Here is a 22313-nt window from a genome sequence, read left to right as displayed (position 1 = left end):
TGCTAGAAAATGAAAAGTTTAAAGAACAATAGTTCAAAACTCCCAAATATTAAAAAACCAAAAGGCCTTGTGTATCTGATTTGTTTCTGGCAGGGCAGCTAGAAATAGGAGGGAGAACAATTGGCTTTTCTGTCAGTCTACCTCACCCCCGCTCCCTTTTATTCCCCAGTGGTTTATGTAACTCAGATGTTTGTTTTGCATTAGGCTTGTCAAATGGCAGAAGTATCTCTGAGCAACTGTTTAAGTAAGGCCCTTATTTTAACATGGCTTCGGGTAGGGAAGGTTTTTTTTTATTATTATTTTTTAAAAAAATATTATTTTTTCCAGTGGAAGCTTATTTTAATTTTATCTTAAAGGGAGACTATCAATATAATTGATACCCTAACATTGGTTGGGGATCCGAATAGAAATATTTTCATGTTATTTTACTGTCAGTTAAATTCTTTTTTAAATAATGTGAACACTCCCCTATAGTACTGAAATCTCAAACAGGGAGAGGGGTTAAACATGGAAGTCAGATATTGAAACTGCCAGGAAATGGATAATTAAATTGACCAGCCTAATTTCACTGTAGAATCTAAGTAAAGAACAAAAAAAAAATTGAACAAACAACATAGACAGTGTAAAGTAAATTATGGACCAAATTCTCCTCTCATGTTCATTGGTGTAACTGTCAATGCAGCTAAATCAGTGCATGTGCAAGGACAATTTTTGTTGCATATATTTTTGCAGTTCAATTCAATGTGATGAAATAGTTATTGGGAAGGCTTTGAAAGTTGGATTTTGATAGGCATCCACATGTGTCACTAGATGGCGTTGCAAAACAGTTATGTTTAATGAAAATGTAACTTTTGATAACAAGTTACGGTTGTTATATATTATAATATGTCAATCTTTTGTCCACTCGTTCACTCAAACTGGTTTGAGTTCAAGCTTTCTACCTTTTTTTTAAAAGCTTATTTAACTTAAGAATAAATGGACTTGAGAGCATTTTCTGTTGAATTTGATGGAAGAAGACATGGTAGAAACTCAGCCAAAGGATAGATGAACTAGAAAGGACTATTAACAAACTAAACAGAGTCAGCAGCTGAGAATCCTCCTATTTGTATTTGACGTTATAAATATTTGGCTGGAATGTGTGCTTGGAGAATAGATGAATTCTGGAACTGGAGGATTCTAGACACAAAAGGCCTGATATTCTTTTAGTCCAAGGCCACTCCATACTGCTCTGGCAGTGTGAAATGGCTTTAAGGTGGGTACCTTCATGTAAATGAGAATTGGGGCAATGACTCTGAGGCTGTATCCACACTTGGGTTTTATATTTCAGATTATGGCCGTGATTTGGCAAGGTATTCTGGCATGGGCCTAATTTATAGCACCTGATTAGTCCCATTGGTCCCAGTTGGGGGTTATGTTCATGCAGTTACACTCAAAGTGATTTTGTAAAAACAGATCCCATGTTTATCATGTCTCAATGACTCCAGATCAAAATGTGCTCATTTTAAAAGTTAAAAGCTGTCTTTCTAACTGCTAGCCCTGCAACATCACCCTGGGATCTGAGAGTCAAGCTGGTGTCCTTCCATCTCACACAGTACTAACAACAGAACTATAGACCCTGTAGGGCAGATTTGGCTCTACCTTATAACTACCAATTGTCTTCCGAGTCTGTCTGATGCTGTGATGCCTCATGGGAAACAATGAGGTTGGCAGATATAATGGTTTTTGGGGAGGAGGTACATTTCAAGATTGCATTAGTAGTTTAGTTAACAAATCCTGTCATGATGCATGAGTGAAAGTAGAATCCAGCTCCATCTCTTGGGGTTGTGCTAGCTCTGCGGGGCAACCAGGAGGAAAGAATAATGTATCTTAGTCATGACAATCAGCAGCTCTAACTCTGATTCTTACAGGGAGCAGATCTCTTGAGTAAGAAAGGGATCATATTTTACTTAGAGTAGAAACACACTTTCAACAGCGTGGGTCTGGTCTCTCTATTTTCATTTATTCCTTCTAAGCTCTGTATGGAATGTATGTATCTGATACTTCAAGGAATGAAATAAGAGAATCACGGATGGAAAAGGCCTATTAGGTCATCTAGTTCACATCCCCCACTAACACAATATTCTCTAGTGCTTTTCCCTGTCCATTTTTAAATAATTCAGACAAAAGGAATTCCATCATTTCCCTTGGGATGCTACTGCACAGGTTTAACACATCGCACTTGTAATCCTTCTGCCAGGCCAAGTTGATAGCAGCAAGGACCAGGTTCAGTACACAGGGGTTCCCTCTCATCAAAGCAAATGAAAAACTGGCTCGAGCCCCCACCCAGTGACCTGGGAAAATCTTACACACCCCCTGGGCGCCTCAAAGAGGCAACACTTCCCCTCTCGCAAGCACAGAGTCTCGGTGTAGCAGAGAATCTTTAATAACATGAGGTAAACGACATCAGCATTAAATTGGGGAAACACCACAACTAGTGTTCATTAACCAAACCATGAGCAAAGACCCACCCCAACAAATTGGGCCACATCCTTTCCCTCGGGTTCTTGAGTCCCAGAACCCAAACGTCTCTTGAGTCCAGCAATCCACAAATCACCCAAAGTCCAAAAAGTCCAGCCCCAGAGTTCAAAAGTTCATCTGCAGCGTGTTACTCCCCAATCTGGCTAAAATGTTCCTGTGCGTGGGGAAAGAGGTAAGGGGCACCTTATGTAACCTGAAGCTGACTGCCCCACAGGGCTCCACTCTGCACAGCTCGCCTCGCCATCTCACGAACGCTCCGCCAGCCTATCCACAAACAGCACCACTGCACTCTAGATATTCTGGCTCCCCACTACTTGACACAGTGCTCAGTGATTTCAGCTCATAGTAGTGGGAGCCTTAGTGCTGGTGCACCATAAGGCCAAAGTGAATTCAGCACAGTACCTGTAGCAAAACTCTTAATACACCCAAAATTAGCTCTGACATTCCACAATGGAGAGAGACAGAGGTGCAATTGGTGTTTCAGGCCCTCACAAAGGGGCCCACACCACCAGGTACTAATACCTGTCTCAAGCCTCTCTCCATTCACAGAGTTTTGGAACCCATGTCCCTTGCCTAGCAAGTGCTACTTAGTTGATGATGAGTCCCTCCATCATAACAAAAGGCCAAGTACAGTTCTAAGCACAGTTCCTATAATCAGGGTAATAACAATTTATTCTTCGTGCCCCAATAACAGAGACACTGGGGAGCCCACAACAGCCAAAGTGACCATTTGGGCAGTTATGGCCTCATTCTAGGCGGGGTGGATGTGCCTATGCAAATGAGATCGGCCCCTGAAGTTCTTTTCCACAACTTGCCACACCTCACCACCAGATGTCAGGGTGGAGCTCATCCTGACTCTGCTTACACACTACTAGGAAAGATCTCAGAATAGTCAGCCTAAGTTTACCTTTGTTCAGTCTGATCCCGTTACCCCTTAAAATTCCTCTAAAAATTCCTCTACCTCTTTGGCTTTGAGACTACATCTCCCTCTTAGTTGTCTTTTGCCCAAGCTAAACGTATTTAGTTCCTTTAATCTCTCCTCATAAATCAGTCCCCCAACTCCTTAATCATTTGTGTTCCTCTTCTCAAAATAAGTGAAGTCCATCCCTATAAATAGCTCAGGTTGGTCTTCCAACCTGCTGTTACTTTTTCCATTCCGATCAGTTCTTGTCATTTTATAGCCCATTCTCTGCTGTATATGATGATATGCAGATATTAGTCATACAAACGTTAGACATTTTTGGCCACTACAGTAGTGTTTGTACAGCACCAAGCACAATGAGCTCCTAGATCCCACCACAATACAATTCTTATTATTATATTAAGTAAAAAATCAACCTCCATTAAAAAAACCCAGATCCTTAATAAGTAACGTGAGGTTATATCAGAAATAGTGATGTACTTCCAGTGGCTGGATTTAGGGCAAGTGAAGACCAGATCAATAGACACTGAACTAGGAATAGGACTGAGGATATAATAGGACATGATATCAAGAACTGACAAGAAAGAACCAGATTCATGATATATAGACTCCAAGCCTCAAATAAGATCCATTAATGTGCATCCCTGCACCTGTGCAGCATCCCATTGATATCAGTGAGACTCTGTATGGCCATAGGTATCTGCACTAGAGATCCGAATTCAGGATCAGAGTGTAAGTTTGTTCCCCTTGTTAACATGTGATCTATGTTGTGTTTGTGTTTTCTGGATTAGGTTTTGATATTATTGAGAGGGAGAAGGAAATTGAGTATCAGGACTCCTAAATTATGTTCCCAACTCTGCTCCAGACTTGCGGCATGGCCTGAGACAAAGCCATTTGCCTGTGACTTAGTTTCCCTAGCTGTATAAAGGGTGTTGCATCTTTAGAACTTGTTTCGGAAGCTATTCAAAATAACGAAGAAAAACTGGTCACACTGTAAGGCTCCATTTATAAATGGTTGATAAAGGTTTGATAAACTATTAATAGCATATGCGTAAACGACGTTATAGATAGTTATAGGCCATGGTTGTAAGCAACCTTGGGAACTATTGGCCTCAAAAAACATGTATGAAAATTGAGTAACCATTTATTTTTCATCATTTATTAACCCTTTATAAACTATTTATAAATGGAATCTTCACATAAAGTGTGACTGAAAAATGTATATACCCTTTCAGAGAAAGAGGAAGGCTGGGTTTGTGGTTAAGGCACTAGACTATGCTATAGACCTAGCTCTGCCACAGACATCCTGTGTGATATTGGGCAAGTTGTTTAATTCTGCTATGTCTCAGTCCCGCATCTGTAAAAGGGGGCCGAGGGTATTTCATTTCTCCCACCCTTTGTCTGTCTTGTCTGTTTAGATTGTTAGTTCTTTGCAACAATGACTCTCTCTTGCTAGATGCATGAACAGCGCCTAGCACAATAGATGTAGCCTCTCAGTGCTATTGGAATATAAATAATAATAGAATAGAGAGTTTTGTAGATAATTTTTAAGGTTAATGACATACATTAACTAATGGATATGAAATTGTTAATCTGAAGTAGAAAGTCTTCAGTCTATTGCAATCTATTATGAACTGATTTACACTTTTAGCTAGAAGAACTGTGTTTTTAGAGAATGGCTCTTGAATTAAAACCATACTTGATAAAATATTTGATTTTATATGTACTCCTCCAAAACAAGTGGGAAAAATGTCATATTACAAATAAATGAAAATAAACTGTGTCCTCAGCATGGGAAGCGATCTCATACCTTCAGTATTTTCTTTAGCTTGATTCCAGTGGATCTGATCCTTAAGATGGTTAAAAGAAATATTTAAGATATTGTTTCCTTTTTTTGCCAGGTGTAGCTCATTTACCACAAATTAGGATGTGGAGAATGGAGTCACTGGAAAAGAAATTCAAGGAGGTTGGTATTTGGGCATTTGTTTTGGATCCTGCAAAGTTACAATGGATTAAGAGTTTTGGAAGGCGTATATATCCTCATGCTTCATTGTATAAACCAAACTGTAACTAATGGGGGTGTTTGCAAGGAACATTCCCTGTGTGCAGGTTATTCCATAACTGCCTCCTGTAGGGCTTTGTGACCCTTCCTCTGAGGGTATATCTACACTGCAATAAAAGACCCATAGCCTGGCCACAGCTGGCCTGGGTCAGCTGACTTGACCTTGCAGAGTTCAGGTTGAGGAGCTATAAAATTGCAACATAGATTGTTCAGTCTTGGACTGATACCCTAGCTCTGAGACCCTGCAAGGTGGGAGGGTCTCGGAACCCAGGCTCCAGCTGGAGGCCAAATGTCTACACTGCTACTTTTAGCCCTGCACCCCAAGCCCTGCAAGCCCTAGTCAGCTGACGCAGACTTTGAGACTCAGTGTCAGGAGTTTTTTATCATAGTGTAGACGTGCCCTGAGCCATCTGATATTGGCCATTGTTAGAGATAGGATACCAAATGAGATGAACTACTAGTCTAAGCCAATTCCGATGATGGCACACATATTGGGCCAAATTCACAAGTGATGCATCCAATGGGGTAAGCTGGACTTCCTTAGCTTAACAACGACCATTAGACACCCGCAAGACTTAACATGCCCAAATTCTGTCATTTTGCTCAATGATTATGCTCTCCCATATTCTCTGATACCGCAGTATAACTTCTTCTTTCTGGACAGAGGTCTGCAGTCCACACTCTTTCCTTAAATTTCCTATTTCATAGTTGGCTAAGTTGTACCTACCGAGGCTGGATTTGGACTCCTGTTGACTCCCTAAGTAAAGCAGCATTAACAGGTCTGGTATTTTGTGTGGTAAAAGTTCTATTGCTACTGGAAAAATCCCAGCTCACCTCCCCTTAGTGGATGAAAGCAGAATCTTACTATAATAGTGATGGTAAAAGTAACAGCATCCAGGCATGAAAACTTGGATCAATTATTTCACCTGGGATCTCTTACATAATATCTTAACTCTGTCTCTCTGTCTTACTTCTTTCTCTCTTTTTTTCTTCTTTCCCAATTATTTCACCTGGGATCTCTTACATAATATCTTAACTCTGTCTCTCTGTCTTACTTCTTTCTCTCTTTTTTTCTTCTTTCCCAATTATTTCACCTGGGATCTCTTACATAATATCTTAACTCTGTCTCTCTGTCTTACTTCTTTCTCTCTTTTTTTCTTCTTTCCCCTTTTCTTTAATGTTTGGAAAAATATGGTCCCTCTACAGTGTTAATCTTAATTATATAATATTATGTATACACACAAGGTGAAAACCTGATCCCACTGAAGTCAATAGGAGTTTTGCCATTGACATCAATAGGGCCAGGGTTTCAATCTCTCTCTGTATGATTGATTTTCAACCATGAAGATAAGCAAGCAAAATCAATATTGGTAATATTCATCTTTAACATACATTTATTTGAAAAAAATCTGTATACAAAACTATGTAAAGTTTATATTGCTTATTGTTATAAGAATGAATTCTCAGTGAGATTTTTATCTTTGAGGAAGGAGTGTCTTGTGGTTAAGGCACAGGCTGAGGCCTCAGACGATTTGAGTTCAATTACCAGTCCTGCTACAGACTTCCTCTCACTGAAACACTGTGGGCCTCAGTTTGACCAAAAGAGCAATTTATTATCTGCATGTAATCCTATTTCCTACTCCCACTCCTCAGATTTGTAGATGATAACACTGGCTAAAGTTTCAAGCTTTAAATTGACAAGGGGACAGGGATTTTCTTAGTTCTCATTCAGCTTAGGAATCAATTCAGCAAAGCATGTATGTATATGCTTAACTGTAAGTCAAAGGCAGTTGCGTGCTTTGCTGAATCAGGACCCTAAAGGGTTTGAATGTTGTCCACGGACCAGTAGTGAATCTTGAGGCGAGCATGTGTGTGTAATATCTTTGTTTATAGTCATACTTTACATATTTCACCATCAAAGCCCTCTGTGAACATTATAATGAATTCCCAGACCAAAAAAAAATTACTAACATGTAATTAAAATGGAGGATGGGTAAATAGGGGAAGCACATTCAAAGAATGTTGTTGTTTGAAAAATTCAGACATTAGAAAGCCCAAACATTAGATGTTGAGGGAAAATTTAAAAAAGAATAATAGTTTGGGTACTATAGAAATTCACATATTAAAGTACCTCACCCTCTTAGATTGTGTCCCTCACGAATAGCTTGTCTTGAGGGGCAGGGAGAAGGATGTGTGATCCTCAGACCTGCTGGTTAGACACACTGGACTTAGACTCAGGAAATCAGGGTTCTGTTCTGAGCTCTGCCACTGGCTTGTTGGGTGACCTTGAGCAAGTCATATTACCTCTTTGTGCCTCAGTTTCCCCAGCGGTAAAATAGACTTTGTAAAGCCTTTGAGCTCTCCTGGTCAAAAGCACTAGGAACTATTATTATCTCCACATGATCCCAAAGTATTTTCCATAGCTGATGTGTATAGAAATAGCTTCAGCCATATCTGAGGGGTGGTGTGTGACAGCTGATTAACACCTCACATCAACACTACCCAGTCATAGCCAAACCAGCATATAGTGAAGACACTGGGGCTAATCCCCTCTATTCCTGTGAAAAATATCATGAGAGCTTTAAACAAGGGCTGGGGCCAACCTGATGTTTATTTTGAACCAAGTTTAAATAGAATAGGTCAGGCAGTTTGACTCAGATAATGTTGGGTTTGAGTTCTGTTTAAGAGAGACTGAAAAAGGAGCAGAGAGAGAAGAGCCAGTGGAAAAAAAACTGGGGGGAAAATAAACACAAAGAAAAAGCAGGCACTGCATCTGGGGCACCTCCTCATGCCAGCCTTGCTTTGGAAGACTCTTCAGTCCCTAATACATAACACAGGCAGTCCTCTATCTTGAAAAACCCTTTTTTTGATCAACCAAACCACGCTTTTAAAAATCCCAAACCAACATGGATTTAAATTACAGGCCAAAGAAGGCTGACAAAGTGGAACTGTTGACACGAGGCCTGGTAACCCCAAAATAGCTTTCAGAGTTTGCTGAATCTCAAACCCTGTGGTATCAGCATCTTTAATGAGCTGTGGCTTACATCTCCAAGAAAAGATGGCACCTCCAGCAGCACTCCTGTAACCCTGGGATATATGGTGAGGCACAGAAATAGTAACCAAGATTATTGTGAGCAAGGGAGGAGCAACCATTTATGACTCAGTGGGCTAAATTTGTCTCTTATTTACCCTGGTGGAATTCCATTGAAATTACTCTCCCAGAGTAGCTGAGAGGAGATTTTGCCTGTTACATGAATGAGGTTTTTGTGTTGTGTTTATTTCACTTCCTAGTGTAATAATCCATGACTTCATACACTGAGACACCACAGTCGCCAGTGGTGACCAATCCCAGGAGTTTAGTACCAAGAATTCAAGCTCCTGCCATTTGAACTAAGAGGAATTGCTTCAGCTGTGTGCAGCTGCTGTTCTCTGGGCTGGAACTTTCAGTCTAAGTCCATTTTGTACTACAAAGTGGCTGGAGATACCCAGCAGAGAATTTCCTTTGTGTAAGAGAACTCTCTGCTAAGAGAAAGCTGGCATGGCATAGTCACTTCCTGCATCAGATACTGCCCCCTTCCCCCCCCCCCCCCCCCGCAGAAGAAGGGGCGGAAGACAGCATGTTGGGGAAAGGGAAGGGCATGGCACTCCTTTGCAGCTCTGCACTGGGGCCATCAGTCAGCTGCAACTAACTCCTTCCACTGCACAAGCAGACGCACTTGAGAAATCTGGCTTGTTATTGTCACTGGGGTGAGCCACTTCAGGCAGACATGGTCACATTCACTCAGCCAGTGTATTACACTGCTTTAAAAAAAGATACCCAACCACATTTTATGGGTTTCAGGGACATTTCTCCTCTGTAATATCTTGAGGGATGCAAACAATAGGACTTCTCAATGGGGCTGTACTTGGTGTATTTGAGATAATTTGGCCCTATATTCATATTTGGAGTATCCTAAATGGTAAGATGAGGGAGGGCCAGATTTTTTCCTGATTGAATTAATGTTATTTGTCAAGAGCTGTGTAAAGAGGAAAAAGCCATTTCTGGTGCACAACAACAACTTTTTTGGTCCCGCAAACTTAGGAACAAGACAATATTACATATTCATAAGTGGCCGTAAATGGTGATCTTTATATTCATTAACTGTCTACATGTACTCACATACACTCACATACAATAGATAATTCTGGCCGCACTAGTCAATATGGGGTAGAAATTATATCAGTGCTGGCCAGACTATGTTTTGATCTCCCTGGCTGATGACTCCATTCCAGATGTCAGCCAGACCCAGAACAAAAGATGTGTCCATGTGACAGCTTCACTCTCAAGAGGAAGTGTTGTAAACCTGACAGGGCGAGGTGCTGAGTTCAGGGACAGCACCAACACAGGCCAAAAAAAAATACCCAAACATTGAAATCTCATTGCATCCAAAATAAAGCCTGGAGCTTTTGGCTACAACATTGCCAAGATGTGGATTCTTTTTTTTTTTAAAAAAAGATGTCAGTATCAAACAGCTAGATCACACCATCAGTTTTTATGCTGATTTCCCTCACGGATTTCAGGGGAGAGTTTGACTTAAAAACTGAAGGCCCAGTACAGCCCATCATATTTATCAAAGATTCTTTTTTTTATTTTAAAAATCTGGTCAAACTAGCCATGCAATATTTTCTTTGTCATATCACTTGGAACCATGGTTTTTAATTCAGGCATTTAAAGTAAAGCATAGCAAGATTATTATTATTCTGCAACAGATCCGAACTCACCCTTTGTGGGGATGATCTGAATTTTTGGAACTTGACGACTATTGTACATGTTACAGATATGGGGTAATTGCATGCTGCCTTCCTAAAATTGCCCCCTGTAGTTCAAGTGGATAAAGCATTAATTTCCCTGAATCTTTGTGCAGAGTTGCTGTTCAACAAGAAAAATAACAAGGAGTCCTTGTGGCACCTTAGAGACTAAAAAAATTATTTGGTCATAAGCTTTCATGGGCTGTAACCCACTTCATCAGATGCATGGAGTGGAAAATACAGTAGGCAGGTATAAATACACAGCACATGAAAAGATGGGAGTTGCCTTACCAAGTGGGGGGTCAGTGCTAACGAGACAATTCAATTAGGGTGGATGTAAATATTAACAGAGGGGGGAAAAATTGTAGGGACCCAGCCACTCCCAGTCTTTATGCAGGCCTAATTTGATGGTGTCAAGTTTGCAAATTAATTTCAGTTCTGCAGTTTGAGGCAGGATGTGATAGGACCACAGGGCCTCCAGCAGGACCATGGACACCCCATCATACCCAGAAAGCATTCTGGTTTGGGCTCATCCTGATCACCCCCAGCAGGTTGTTCCCAAATCCACAGTGGAGGAATCCCTGCTGAGAATGTTCAGCTTCTTACTCCTAAAAATATCACTCTGGGCCTAATACTGACAGTATCTTCAATGAGAGCAGCTGTCTCGCCGGATCATGAGTAGAGGAGAGGTCTCTAGGGAAAGGCAAACTTCAGTAGGTTTCAAAGGTTCTGTTTTAATAGCTGGTCTTTGATGGCAAATCTTGGCAGGAAGAGACTTTCCCAAAAGGTGCCCAGCACTTCCTGCTCCCAGCAGAGCTGAAAATACCTCAAGAGCAGCCTTTTTTGCTCTAAGATGGCTTCTCTAGCCCTGGCCATTTCCAGATAATACCCAGGCCACGTGGACGTGAAAACTACTGGACAGCGTTTAACTAAACTTTTCTGAACCTCCACCCATTTTTTTAGACATTTTGAGACAGCTCCTTAGTTTAGCCAAACCAGTTCATCCATTCACAGATTTCAAGGCCAGAAAGGACCATTATGATCTAAGATAGCCCTCTCTGTAACACAGACCATACAACCTCACCCAAAATTTCTGCATCAGGGCCCATAATATCTGTTGAGTTAGAGCATATCTTTTGGAAAGACATTCATTCTTGGCTTAGACTTCCAGTGACAGAGAATCTACCCCCTCTCTAGGTAATTTGTTCCAATAATTAATTACCTGCACTGTTAAAAGTGTGCACCTTATCTCTAGTCTGAATTTGTCTAGCTCCATCTTTCAACCACTGCCTCTCATAATGCCTTTTTCGGCTAGATTAAAGAATCGTCTACTTTCAGAAATCTCTTCCTCATGGAGGTGCTTATAGACTATGATCAAACCACATCTTAAGCATCTCTTAGGGTATGTCTGCACTACGAAATTAGGTCGAATTTATAGAAGTCAGTCTTGTAGAAAGCGTTTTTATATAGTCAATTGTGTGTCCCCACTCAAATGCTCTAAGTGCATGTAGTCGGCGGAGTGTGTCCACAGTACCGAGGCAACCGTCGACTTCCGGAGTGTTGCACTGTGGGTAGCTATCCCACAGTTCCCGCAGTCTCCGCCGCCCATTTGAATTCTGGGTAGAAATTCCAGTGCCTGATGAGGCTAAAACATTGTCGCGGGTGGTTCTGGGTACATATCGTCAGGCCCCCCTACCTTCCCTCCTTCCATGAAAGCAAGGGCAGACAATCGTTTTGTGCCTTTTTTCTTGAGTTACCTGTGCAGACGTCATGGAGCCCGCTCAGCTAACCGTCACCGTATGTCTCCTGGGTGCTGGCAGATGCGGTACTGCATTGCTACACAGCAGCAGTTTATTGCCTTTTGGCAGCAGACAGTGCAGTATGACTGGTAGCCGTCATTGACATAGTCTAGGGTGCTCTTTTAACCGACCTCGATGAGGTCAGGGGCGCCTGGGCAAACATGGGAGTGACTCAGCCAGGTCATTTCCCTTTTAAGTTTCGTCTCATGGCAATTGAGTCCTACCGGAAGTCTTTTAATCAGCAGCCAGCAGAAGATGATGGCCAGCAGTCACACTGCACCGTCTTCTGCCGAGCACCCAGGAGATGATGATGGCTAGTGGTCGTACTGCATGGTCTGCTGCCAGCAAGATGTATAAAGATAGATGAAGTGGATCAAAACAAGAAATAGACCAGATTTGTTTTGTATTCATTTTCTCCTCCCTCCCTCTGTGAAATCAACAGCCTGCTAAACCCAGTTTTGAGTTCTATCCTTGAGGTTTTCAATTCTATCCTTGAGGGGGCCATTCTGTTTCTGGCAAAGCCACCCCCTTTGTTGATTTTAATTCCCTGTAAGCCAACCCTGTAAGCCATGTCGTCAGTCACTCCTCCCTCCGTCAGCGCAATGGCAGACAATCGTTCCGTGCCTTTTTTTCTGTGCAGATGCCATACCACGGCAAACATGGAGCCCGCTCAGATCACTTTGGCAATTAGCAGCACATTAAACACCACACGCATTATCCAGCAGTATATGCAGCACCAGAACCTGGCAAAGTGAAACTGGGCGAGTAGGCGTCGTCAGCAATGAGGACATGGACACAGACTTCTCTCAAAGCACGGGCCCTGGCAGTGTGGGCATCATGGTGCTAATGGGGCAGGTTCATGCGGTGGAACGCTGATTCTGGGCTCAGGAAACAAGCACAGACTGGTGGGACCGCATAGTGTTGCTGGTCTGGGATGATTCCCAGTGGCTGCAAAACTTTCGCATGCGTAAGGGCACTTTCATGGAACTTTGTGACTTGCTTTCCCCTGCCCTGAGGCGCAAGAATACCAAGATGAGAACAGTCCTCACAGTTGAGAAGCGAGTGGCAATAGCCCTGTGGACGCTTGCAATGCCAGACAGCTACCGGTCAGTCGGGAATCAATTTGGAGTGGGCAAATCTACTGTGGGGGCTGCTGTGATGCAAGTAGCCAACACAATCAAAGATCTGCTGATATCAAGGGTAGTGACCCTGGGAAATGTGCAGGTCATAGTGGATGGCTTTGCTGCAATGGGATTCCTTAACTGTGGTGCGGCCTTAGACGGAACCCATATCCCTATCTTGGCACTGGAGCACCAAGCCGGCAAGTACATAAACCGCAAGGGGTACTTTTCAATGGTGCTGCAAGCACTGGTGGATCACAAGGGACGTTTCACCAACATCAGCGTGGGATGGCCAGGTAAGGTACATGACGCTCGCATCTTCAGGAACTCTGGTCTGTTTCAAAAGCTGCAGGAAGGGACTTTCTTCCCAGACCAGAAAATAACGGTTGGGGATGTTGAAATGCCTATAGTTATCCTTGAGGACCCAGCCTACCCCTTAATGCCATGGCTCATAAAGCCATACACAGGCAGCCTGGTCAGTAGTCAGGAGCTGTTCAACTACAGGCTGAGCAAGTGCAGAATGGTGGTAGAATGTGCATTTGGACGTTTAAAAGTGCGCTGGCGCAGTTTACTGACTCGGTTAGACCTTAGCGAAACCAATATTCCCACTGTTATTACTGCTTGCTGTGCGCTCCACAATATCTGTGAGAGTAAGGGGGAGATGTTTATGGCAGGGTGGGAGGTTGAGGCAAATTGTCTGGCTGCTGGTTACGCACAGCCAGACACCAGGGCAGTTAGAAGAGCACAGGAGGGTGTGGTGCGCATCAGAGAAGCTTTGAAAACCAGTTTCATGACTGGCCAGGCTACGGTGTGAAAGTTCTCTTTGTTTCTCCTTGATGAAACCCCCGCCCCTTGGTTCACTCTACTTCCCTGTAAGCTAACCACCCTCCCCTCCTCCCTTCGATCACCGCTTGCAGAGGCAATAAAGTCATTGTTGCTTCACATTCATGCATTCTTTATTAATTCATCACACAAATAGGGGGATAACTACCAAGGTAGCCCAGGACGGGTGGTGGAGGAGAGAAGCACCAGGAGGGGTGGTGGAGGAGGGAAGGACAAGGCCACACAGCACTTTAAAAGTTTAAAACTTTAAAACGTATTGAATGCCAGCCTTCTGTTGCTTGGGCAATCCTCTGAGGTGGAGTGGCCGGAGGCCTCCCCACCACGTTCTTGGGCATCTGGGTGAGGAGGCTATGGAACTTGGGGAGGAGGGCGGTTGGTTACACAGGGGCTGTAGCGGCGGTCTGTGCTCCTGCTGCCTTTCCTCCAGCTCAACCATACGCTGGAGCATATTAGTTTGATCCTCCAGCAGCCTCAGCATTGAATCCTGCCTCCTCTCATCACGCTGCCGCCACCTTTCAGCTTCAGCCCTTCTTCACCCACCACTTACTTTCTTCAGCCCGCCACCTCTCCTCCTGGTCATTTTCTGCTTTCCTGCACTCTGACATTGTCTGCCTCCATGCATTTGTCTGTGCTCTGTCTCTGTGTGAGGACAGCATGAGCTCAGAGAACATTTCATCGCGAGTGCGTTTTTTTCACCTTCTAATCTTCGCTAGCTTCTGGGAAGGAGAAGATCCTGTGATCCTTGAAACACATGCAGCTGGTGGAGGAAAAAAAAGGGACAGTGGTATTTTAAAAGACACATTTTATAGAACAATGGGTAAACTCTTTCATGGTAAACCTTGCTGTTAACATTACATACATAGCACATGTGCTTTCATTCCAAGGTCGCATTTTGCCTCCCCCCAGCAGGTGGCTAGCCCCTCCCTCTTCCCCGCTCCCCGTAGCTAACAGTGGGGAACACTTCTGTTCAGCCACAGGCAAACAGCCCAGCAGGAACGGGCACCTCTGAATGTCCTCTGAAGAAAAGCACCCTATTTCAACCAGGTGACCATGAATGATATCACTGTCCTGAGGATAACACAGAGAGATAAAGAACGGATGTTGTTTGAACGCCAGCAAACATACACGGCAATGCTTTGTTCTACAATGATTCCTGAGTATGTGCTACTGGCCTGGAGTGGTAAAGTGTCCTACCATGGTGGATGGAATAAGGCTGCCCTCCCCAGAAACCTTTTGCAAAGGCTTTGGGAGTACATCCAGGAGAGCCGTGAATGCCAGGGCAAATTAATCATTAAACATGATTGCTTTTAAACCATGTATAGTATTTTAAAAGGTACACTCACCAGAGGTCCCTTCTCTGCCTGGCGGGTCTGGGAGGCAGCCTTGGGTGGGTTCGGGGGGTACTGGCTCCAGGTCCAGGGTGAGAAACAGTTCCTGGCTGTTGGGAAAACCGGTTTCTCCGCTTGCTTGCTGTGAGCTATCTACAACCTCATCATTATCATCTTCCTCATCCCCAAAACCTGCTTCCATCTTCCATGTTGCCTCCATCTCCATTGAAGGAGTCAAACAACAAGGCTGGGGTAGTGGTGGCTGAACCCCCTAAAATGGCATGCAGCTCATCATAGAAGTGGCATCTTTTGGGCTCTGACCCGGAGTGGCCGTTTGCTTCTCTGGTTTTCTGGTAGGCTTGCCTCAGCTCCTTAAGTTTCACACGGCACTGCTTTGGATCCCTGTTATAGCCTCTGTCCTTCATGCCCTGGGAGATTTTGACAAATGTTTTGGCATTTCAAAAACTGGAACATAGTTCTCATAGCACGGATTCCTCTCCCCATACAGCAATCAGATCCCGTACCTCCCGTTCGGTCCATGCTGGAGGTCTTTTGCAATTGTGGGACTCCATCATGGTCACCTCTGCTGATGAGCTCTGCATGGTCACCTGCAGCTTGCCACGCTGGCCAAACAGAAAATTGAAATTCAAAAGTTCGCGGGCCTTTTCATGTCTACCTGGCCAGTGCATCTGAGTTGAGAGTGCTGTCCAGAGCGGTCACAATGGAGCACTCTGGGATAGCTCCCAGAGGCCAATACCATCTAATTGTGTCCACAGTACCCCAAATTTGACCCAGCAAGGCCAATTTCAGCGCTAATCCCCTTGTCGGGGGTGAAGTAAGGAAATCGATTTTAAGAGCCCTTTAAGTAAAAAAAAAAGGGCTTCGTCGTGTGGACGGGTGCAGGGTTAAATCGATTTAACGCTGCTAAATTCGACCTCAACTCCTCGTGTAGACCAGGGCTGTGATAAACTAAATAGATTGAGCTGCTTTAGTGTCTCACTATAAGGCATATTTTCCAGAGCTCTAATCATTCTAGTAGCTATTTTCTGAACCCTTGCAATTTTCGAACATCCTTTTTGAAGTGTGGATGTCAAAACTGGACACAGTATTCCAGTAATAGCCTCACTAATGCTGCATACAGAGGTAATATTACCTTCCTATTCATACTTGATATTCCCTTGCTTATACATGCAAGGATCACATTCACCCTCTTAACTACTGCATCACATAGGAAGCTCATGTTCATTTGGTTATCAACCATGACTGCTAAATCCTTTTCAGAGTCACTGCTTTCCAGGATACAGTCCTCCATCCTATAAATGTGTCTTACATTGTTTGTTCCTAGATGCACGACCCTGCATTTGGCTCTTTTGAAACATATGTTGTTCAAATGAGCCCTCTTAACAGGTGATCCAAATCAGCCTGTTTAGCTGATCTGTGCCCATCATTATTTATATCTCCACCAATATTTGTGTCATCTGCAAATTTTATACCAATGATAAAGATATTGAACAGGATTGGGCCAAGGACAGGTCCCTGAAGGACCCCATTAGAAACACCCTGGCTGGATGATTACTTTCCATTTACAATTTCTTTCTGAGATCTATCAGTTAACCAAGTTTTGAACTAGGCTACACTGATTTTGTATAGTACTAATTTTTTATCAGAGTATCATGCAGTAAATCACTTTCCTACATATGTCTCAGCATATTAGTGTAATAGAATATACAGTTGGACAATCCCTAACTACTGCAGCCAATAGATCTGCATCAGCAGATCTACATCATGACCCTGTGGATGCATGCACGGTGGCTTCTCCTTGGCTGAGGAAGTCTAGACAGGCATCTTTTCTGAGCTCATCAAAAGCCCTTGACACCTCACTGTGCCAGAGTTGGGAGCTCAGTGGAGTGACACAGCTCTCCCAGCTCCAGCTAGCCAGGGAACAACACACCAGGGGCACTGGTCCAGCCACTGTTGTTTGTCTCCAACACATTGCTTTGCAAGGAGGTTCTCTTTTTAAGCCTGATCCTGGAGGGGGTTGAGAGTGAATGATCTCCACTCCTTTTAAGAGATTAGCAGCACATTGCAGGATCCAGACCTACATCAAGAGCAACCCATGAACCACAAATATGTAACATTGCACCCATATGAGTGTAAAATAAAAACACTAGCAATGTTTTCCATAGCACTTGCCAACTTAAAACAAACACAAAGCAAAGAAGAGACAGAGAGAGAATGAATATGCAAATACTTTGAAACAGAGGGGGAAAGTGTAGGGTGTTACATTTTTTTAAAGGGCCACTTACATTTGATCAAACATTTAATCTAGGATTTGTAAATAAAAGTAGGCTTTGTAAATAGGAATGATGATGATCATCATCTTTTCCAAATCAAAGAGCAATAGCAATGTTTCCATTCTAGTACTTTTAAGTGTTGTATATCAATTACCAATAAGTGATGCTTTACCACCTCTTAGGTATTAGTCAAGAGTCTGTGGACCAAATCTTCAGCTGGTATAAATCAGTTTGGTATGTCTGTTTGCAATGGAGCTATGCCAGTTTACACCAGCTGAGGATCTGCAGTCAATAGATCTACACCAATTTACACCAGCTGGGGATCTAGTCTTCGCACATCTCTCTCTGCAAGTTTGCATCTTTTTGTTTTTGACTTGCATAATGCATGTCTGTGAATCAAAAATTAATATTTAATTTTTTTGATCCAGTTTTTAAAAATCAACTGACCACTTGGTTGTTTGCAAATTAAAGACTACAGCAGTTGTGTATGAGAATATGAAAGAGAAATTGACTAGAAACTAAGATGAAATTGACTGGTCTCTTTTTATTTCCCAGATTGAAATATAGAAAGTAAAACAAACAGTAACAATGGGGGAAGGAAATCAAGTTTTAAAAAAACCTCTATCAGCTTTTGACTATCTAATGTGCTGTTATTAACACAGGTAAGGAAATGAGTTTCTTAAGCACATGATTTTTAACTTGATGGTGTCAGTTTAGTGGAATGAGAAAAGAAGACAAGGAAGGGAGGGCTTGGGGGGAAGGTCAAGCCAGTTTGAGAGCTTGAGGTGCTTAAAGAGTTAAGGTCGCAGTCATCCTTTTCCAAAGTGATTTATGATGATGATGTGAAACGTTTCAACCCCCTAAGAAATTTCCTCCGCCCTCCCTCAGTGAGTTGAAGTGGGAAGGAGGCGGTGTTCTGCTGATCTGTTAAATTCTTAGTGAAGTTTCTCTGATTTCCAGTGGCGGCTGCTGTTTGAGTTTGGTTTAGAGCAGGGCTGAGGTTATCCTGAAATTTCTGGGATCACATCCAGCAAAAAGGAAGAAGAAGAAAAAGAAAAGATTGGGGATAAAAAGTGGGTAGAGAAAGAGCAGGCTAAAGGGGGCTTCTTTTCTCAACATCGCATTCCTGTGTTTTGCTTCAGCCTGAAAAATATATTAATCCCAGGGCTTTTTCTCTCTGGAAACAAAGGAGCTAAACTAGAGTGAGGAGGAAAGGAGTGATTAGAAGGATCATGGAACTTTGAAAGAGAGAGAGAGATTCAGAAAAAGCTGAGAGTTCACTTTTATTAGATGAAATATGTCTCTCTGTGTGTGTGACTGATACAGAAACAAGACAGACCGGCAGGTAAATGGAGCAGCAAAAATCACAAAGGAAATTTCCTTTCATCTCATCCCACTTGTCAAGAAGGTGAAGAAAAACAAAAAGTAAAAGCTCCACAGTGAACCGGACATTCTCTGGAGTCTGTTTTGTTACATAAAAACCAGTGAGCTGCAGCAAAACTCCATGGCATTGCTTTCCCTCTAAAGAAAGGGCTGGGATACACGTATCTTGAACAGAAACTTTCCTGCGAGGGTAAGTTTTAAGTTAAAAACAAACTCTTGGCTTACCACCTCTGTGAGCCTGTGTGTGTGATGTAAACATAATTATTGTATTTTTTGACTTATTTAGATAGATAGATAAATAGATTCATGTTATAGACTGATTATCTCATTTTTTGCCTAAATTAATCTACTCTGTGCTTTTCTAGAAATAGCCTCAAAGTTTTTATAGAAATATCCTGACAGGACTAAGTTGTATTTAGTACTTTGTATAACTGAAACGCCACAGTCTATGTGTTGCTCTCTGGTCACTAAGAAAGTACAAGAATATCTGTCTATGTCTATATCTAAAATTCTACTGTTAACATTTAACTTTTTCTCCTCATTTCTTTTGAAGTGGATCACACAATGAACTGGTCACTAATTCTGAGTTTAGCCATGCTGTGGGCAACATGGCTAGCGTGTGACTCTGAGAAGACAGTGAGACTAGCAGACAGAGGGAGCCATGGAATTAGTTACTTGCCTCTCTCTCACAGGGCTAGCAATGGATCGCTCTCCTTCCTGAGAAGGTCAGAGGCATCCCGGGGGAGTTGGACACCTTCACTGGGGAATCTCCAACGTTCTGTTGCCAAGAGGGATACTCCGGCATCAAAAAATGTACGACCTGACTTGCTGCGAGATGAAGTGCCTGCCCAGCCCAGGAGTGTCAGGGCCAGAGTGAGGAAGACGCAGAGACACACCGTTGCGGCCAAACATCCCCAGCCTGAGATGATTAAGGATGAGGGGAAGTCTGCGGTGTCTCGGTCACGGATTTTACGTTTCCCTTCAGGGTCCAGTTCTCCCAATGTCCTGGCTAGCTTTGCCGGCAAGAACAGAGTCTGGGTCATCTCTGCCCCTCATGCCTCTGAAGGCTACTACCGGCTCATGATGAGCCTGCTTAAGAGCGACGTCTACTGCGAACTGGCTGAGAGGCACATCCAGCAGATCGTGTTGTTCCATGAGGAAGGGGAGGAAGAAGGGAAAGTCAGGAGGATAACCAGTGAAGGGAAAATCCTGGAGCAGCCTCTAGATCCCAGCCTCATCCCTAAGCTCATGAGCTTTCTGAAACTGGAGAAGGGGAAATTTGGCATGGTGCTGCTGAAGAAGACCCTACAGGTGGAGGAAAGGTACCCTTACCCTGTAAGGCTAGAGGCCATGTACGAAGTCATCGACCAGAGCCCCATCAGGAAAATTGAGAAGATGAGGCAGAAGGGCTTCATCCAGAAATGCAAAGCTGCCAGGGTGGAGGGGCAAGTAGTGGAGGAAGGTAATAATGGTGGCAGCACCAGACCTACGTCAAGTGGTGGACACGTCCAGCTGTCGGTAAGGAAGGAGGAGCCAAGGAGAAGCAATGTTCAGCCAACAAGGAGCAAAACAGTGAAGAAACCAATCACAATCACAGTGGCTCCTCCTCCCCCTTCAACGAGGGCCAGCACTCTCCCTCCCACAACCACCACTACCCAGACAACCACCCACACAGTGATGATGCCGAGCAGACCTATCACCACAGCCACAACCCTTCCAACCACTCAGAGAACTTGGACCACAAAGTCACACACCACTTCCGACTATCATAGGCTGCCCACAGCGCCTGAGGCAACTGCCCCACGGGGAACAGCCACTGATGATTTCTACACCCCTGTGTGGAATGAGAACCGCAGAGACAGGCAGCATGGCCACCCAGAGAGACACCCAGTAGCCACCCGGAGACCTGGCAAAGTTGCCAGCTATGACAGCTACACAGAGGCTCCCACAGCCGCCTCAGAGCACTACACGAGGACAAACGCAGGTAGATTTAGAGACAACCGTACAGACCGGAAGGACTATATTCACCGGGATCCCAGTGTCACTCCAGGCCAACACAAACCAGCCAAAGCCAAGCCACCTAAAAAGAGAACCCAGGAAAAGATCCTGAGCAATGAATACGAGGATAAATATGATCCAAGCAGGCCTGCTGTTCCCCACTTGGAGCAAGAGATTGCAGCAGGGAATGTCCCGCTGAAGAAAGGGAAAGAGCCAAAGAAGCACGACCGACCAGACAAGCCTGAGAAGAAGAAGAAAAAGGAGAGACCCGACAAGCTGCAGAAGAGCGAGAAGCATGCCAAGAAGGACAAAGCTGAGAAGAAGAACAAGCAGGACAAAGACCGTAGCAAGAAGAACAAGAAGGGGAGCAGGACTGAGAACGAGGGCTATCTTAAGCCAAACACAAAGCCTTTCCTTCAGCCCTCCAGGAAATCAGTGACAAACCTCCTGGATTTTTTTGAAGGCAAACGGCGACTCATTGTAAGTAGCATGTTCCTGAGTGTTATCACCTCACCCATTAAAGTAAATCTCCATCCTAGTGAGACTGTAGTGAATGGGAAATCTGGGGCGGGGTTATTTTTTTTAATATGGTTTTTTACAACGGTGGTGAAAGGTACCAGCCTGATAACTTTGGAGATGAAAGCCTCCAGTGGGGAAGCTTGCATCACTGCCCTTTGCACTGTGCCTGTTCTTAACCTTGCATCAGCAGGACTCTCTCTCTCTTGGGGCGAAAGGGGAGTTCATCATCGATGGCCCATTCAGTCCTTGACCTTCTGCTGCAACAGCCAATAAAGGGTACCAATCATGTTGGCATCTTTGATATGGTGGACAGCTGTCTGCAAAGAATTGGACTGGAGCCCTTCCATTTGCTCTGCATGGGGCTACCAAACAGCCATCATTGTTTTGGCTCTGTAGGTGATGGGCTGTATATCTGGGATGATTAATGAAATGAGGTCGCAATGTGGGTTTTGTCCACCAACCAAATTGGGATGCTTGCTGGTGTTACCACTACCCTCTACATTCCAGTTCCCAGCATGCTCTGCCAGCTGACATCTGTTTCATTGCAATGCTAGTGTCCAAACTCTATAAACAGGCCAAGTGGTTGGGCACCGCTTATGGGCATGTATGAGCAAGTATATGTGCACACATGCCTGCGTGTATACATGCTGAAGGTAGAATTTTCAGAGCTGCCATTAATTTCTGATGGGACTTGGTCATTCAGGGCCATTAGGTTTCTCTGACAAGCCCTCCCTATGCT

The 22313-nt window shown here is 43.7% G+C and overlaps 1 protein-coding gene across 2 annotated transcripts in view; it reads left to right on the top strand.

Annotated features, from left to right (window-relative positions):
* The first annotated feature begins 18567 nt into the window (after nt 1-18567).
* Nucleotides 18568-22313, top strand: part of CCDC80 (coiled-coil domain containing 80) — a 32737-nt gene continuing 28991 nt past the window's right edge. The window contains exons 1-2 of one of the 2 annotated variants that reach the window (XM_075118750.1): nt 18568-19247; nt 19611-21535. In XM_075118750.1, coding sequence (XP_074974851.1) covers nt 19622-21535 — 1914 coding nt within the window. In that variant the 5' untranslated portion in view covers nt 18568-19247; nt 19611-19621. The remainder of the gene's footprint in view (nt 19248-19610; nt 21536-22313) is intronic. The other variant, XM_048817545.2, reaches the window with a different exon arrangement.

This window comes from Caretta caretta, chromosome 1 (assembly GCF_965140235.1).
Source record: "Caretta caretta isolate rCarCar2 chromosome 1, rCarCar1.hap1, whole genome shotgun sequence".
Classification (NCBI taxonomy): Eukaryota; Metazoa; Chordata; order Testudines; family Cheloniidae; genus Caretta; species Caretta caretta.
Note: the sequence above shows the minus strand (reverse complement) of the source record. Positions and strands in the feature narration are given on the sequence as shown.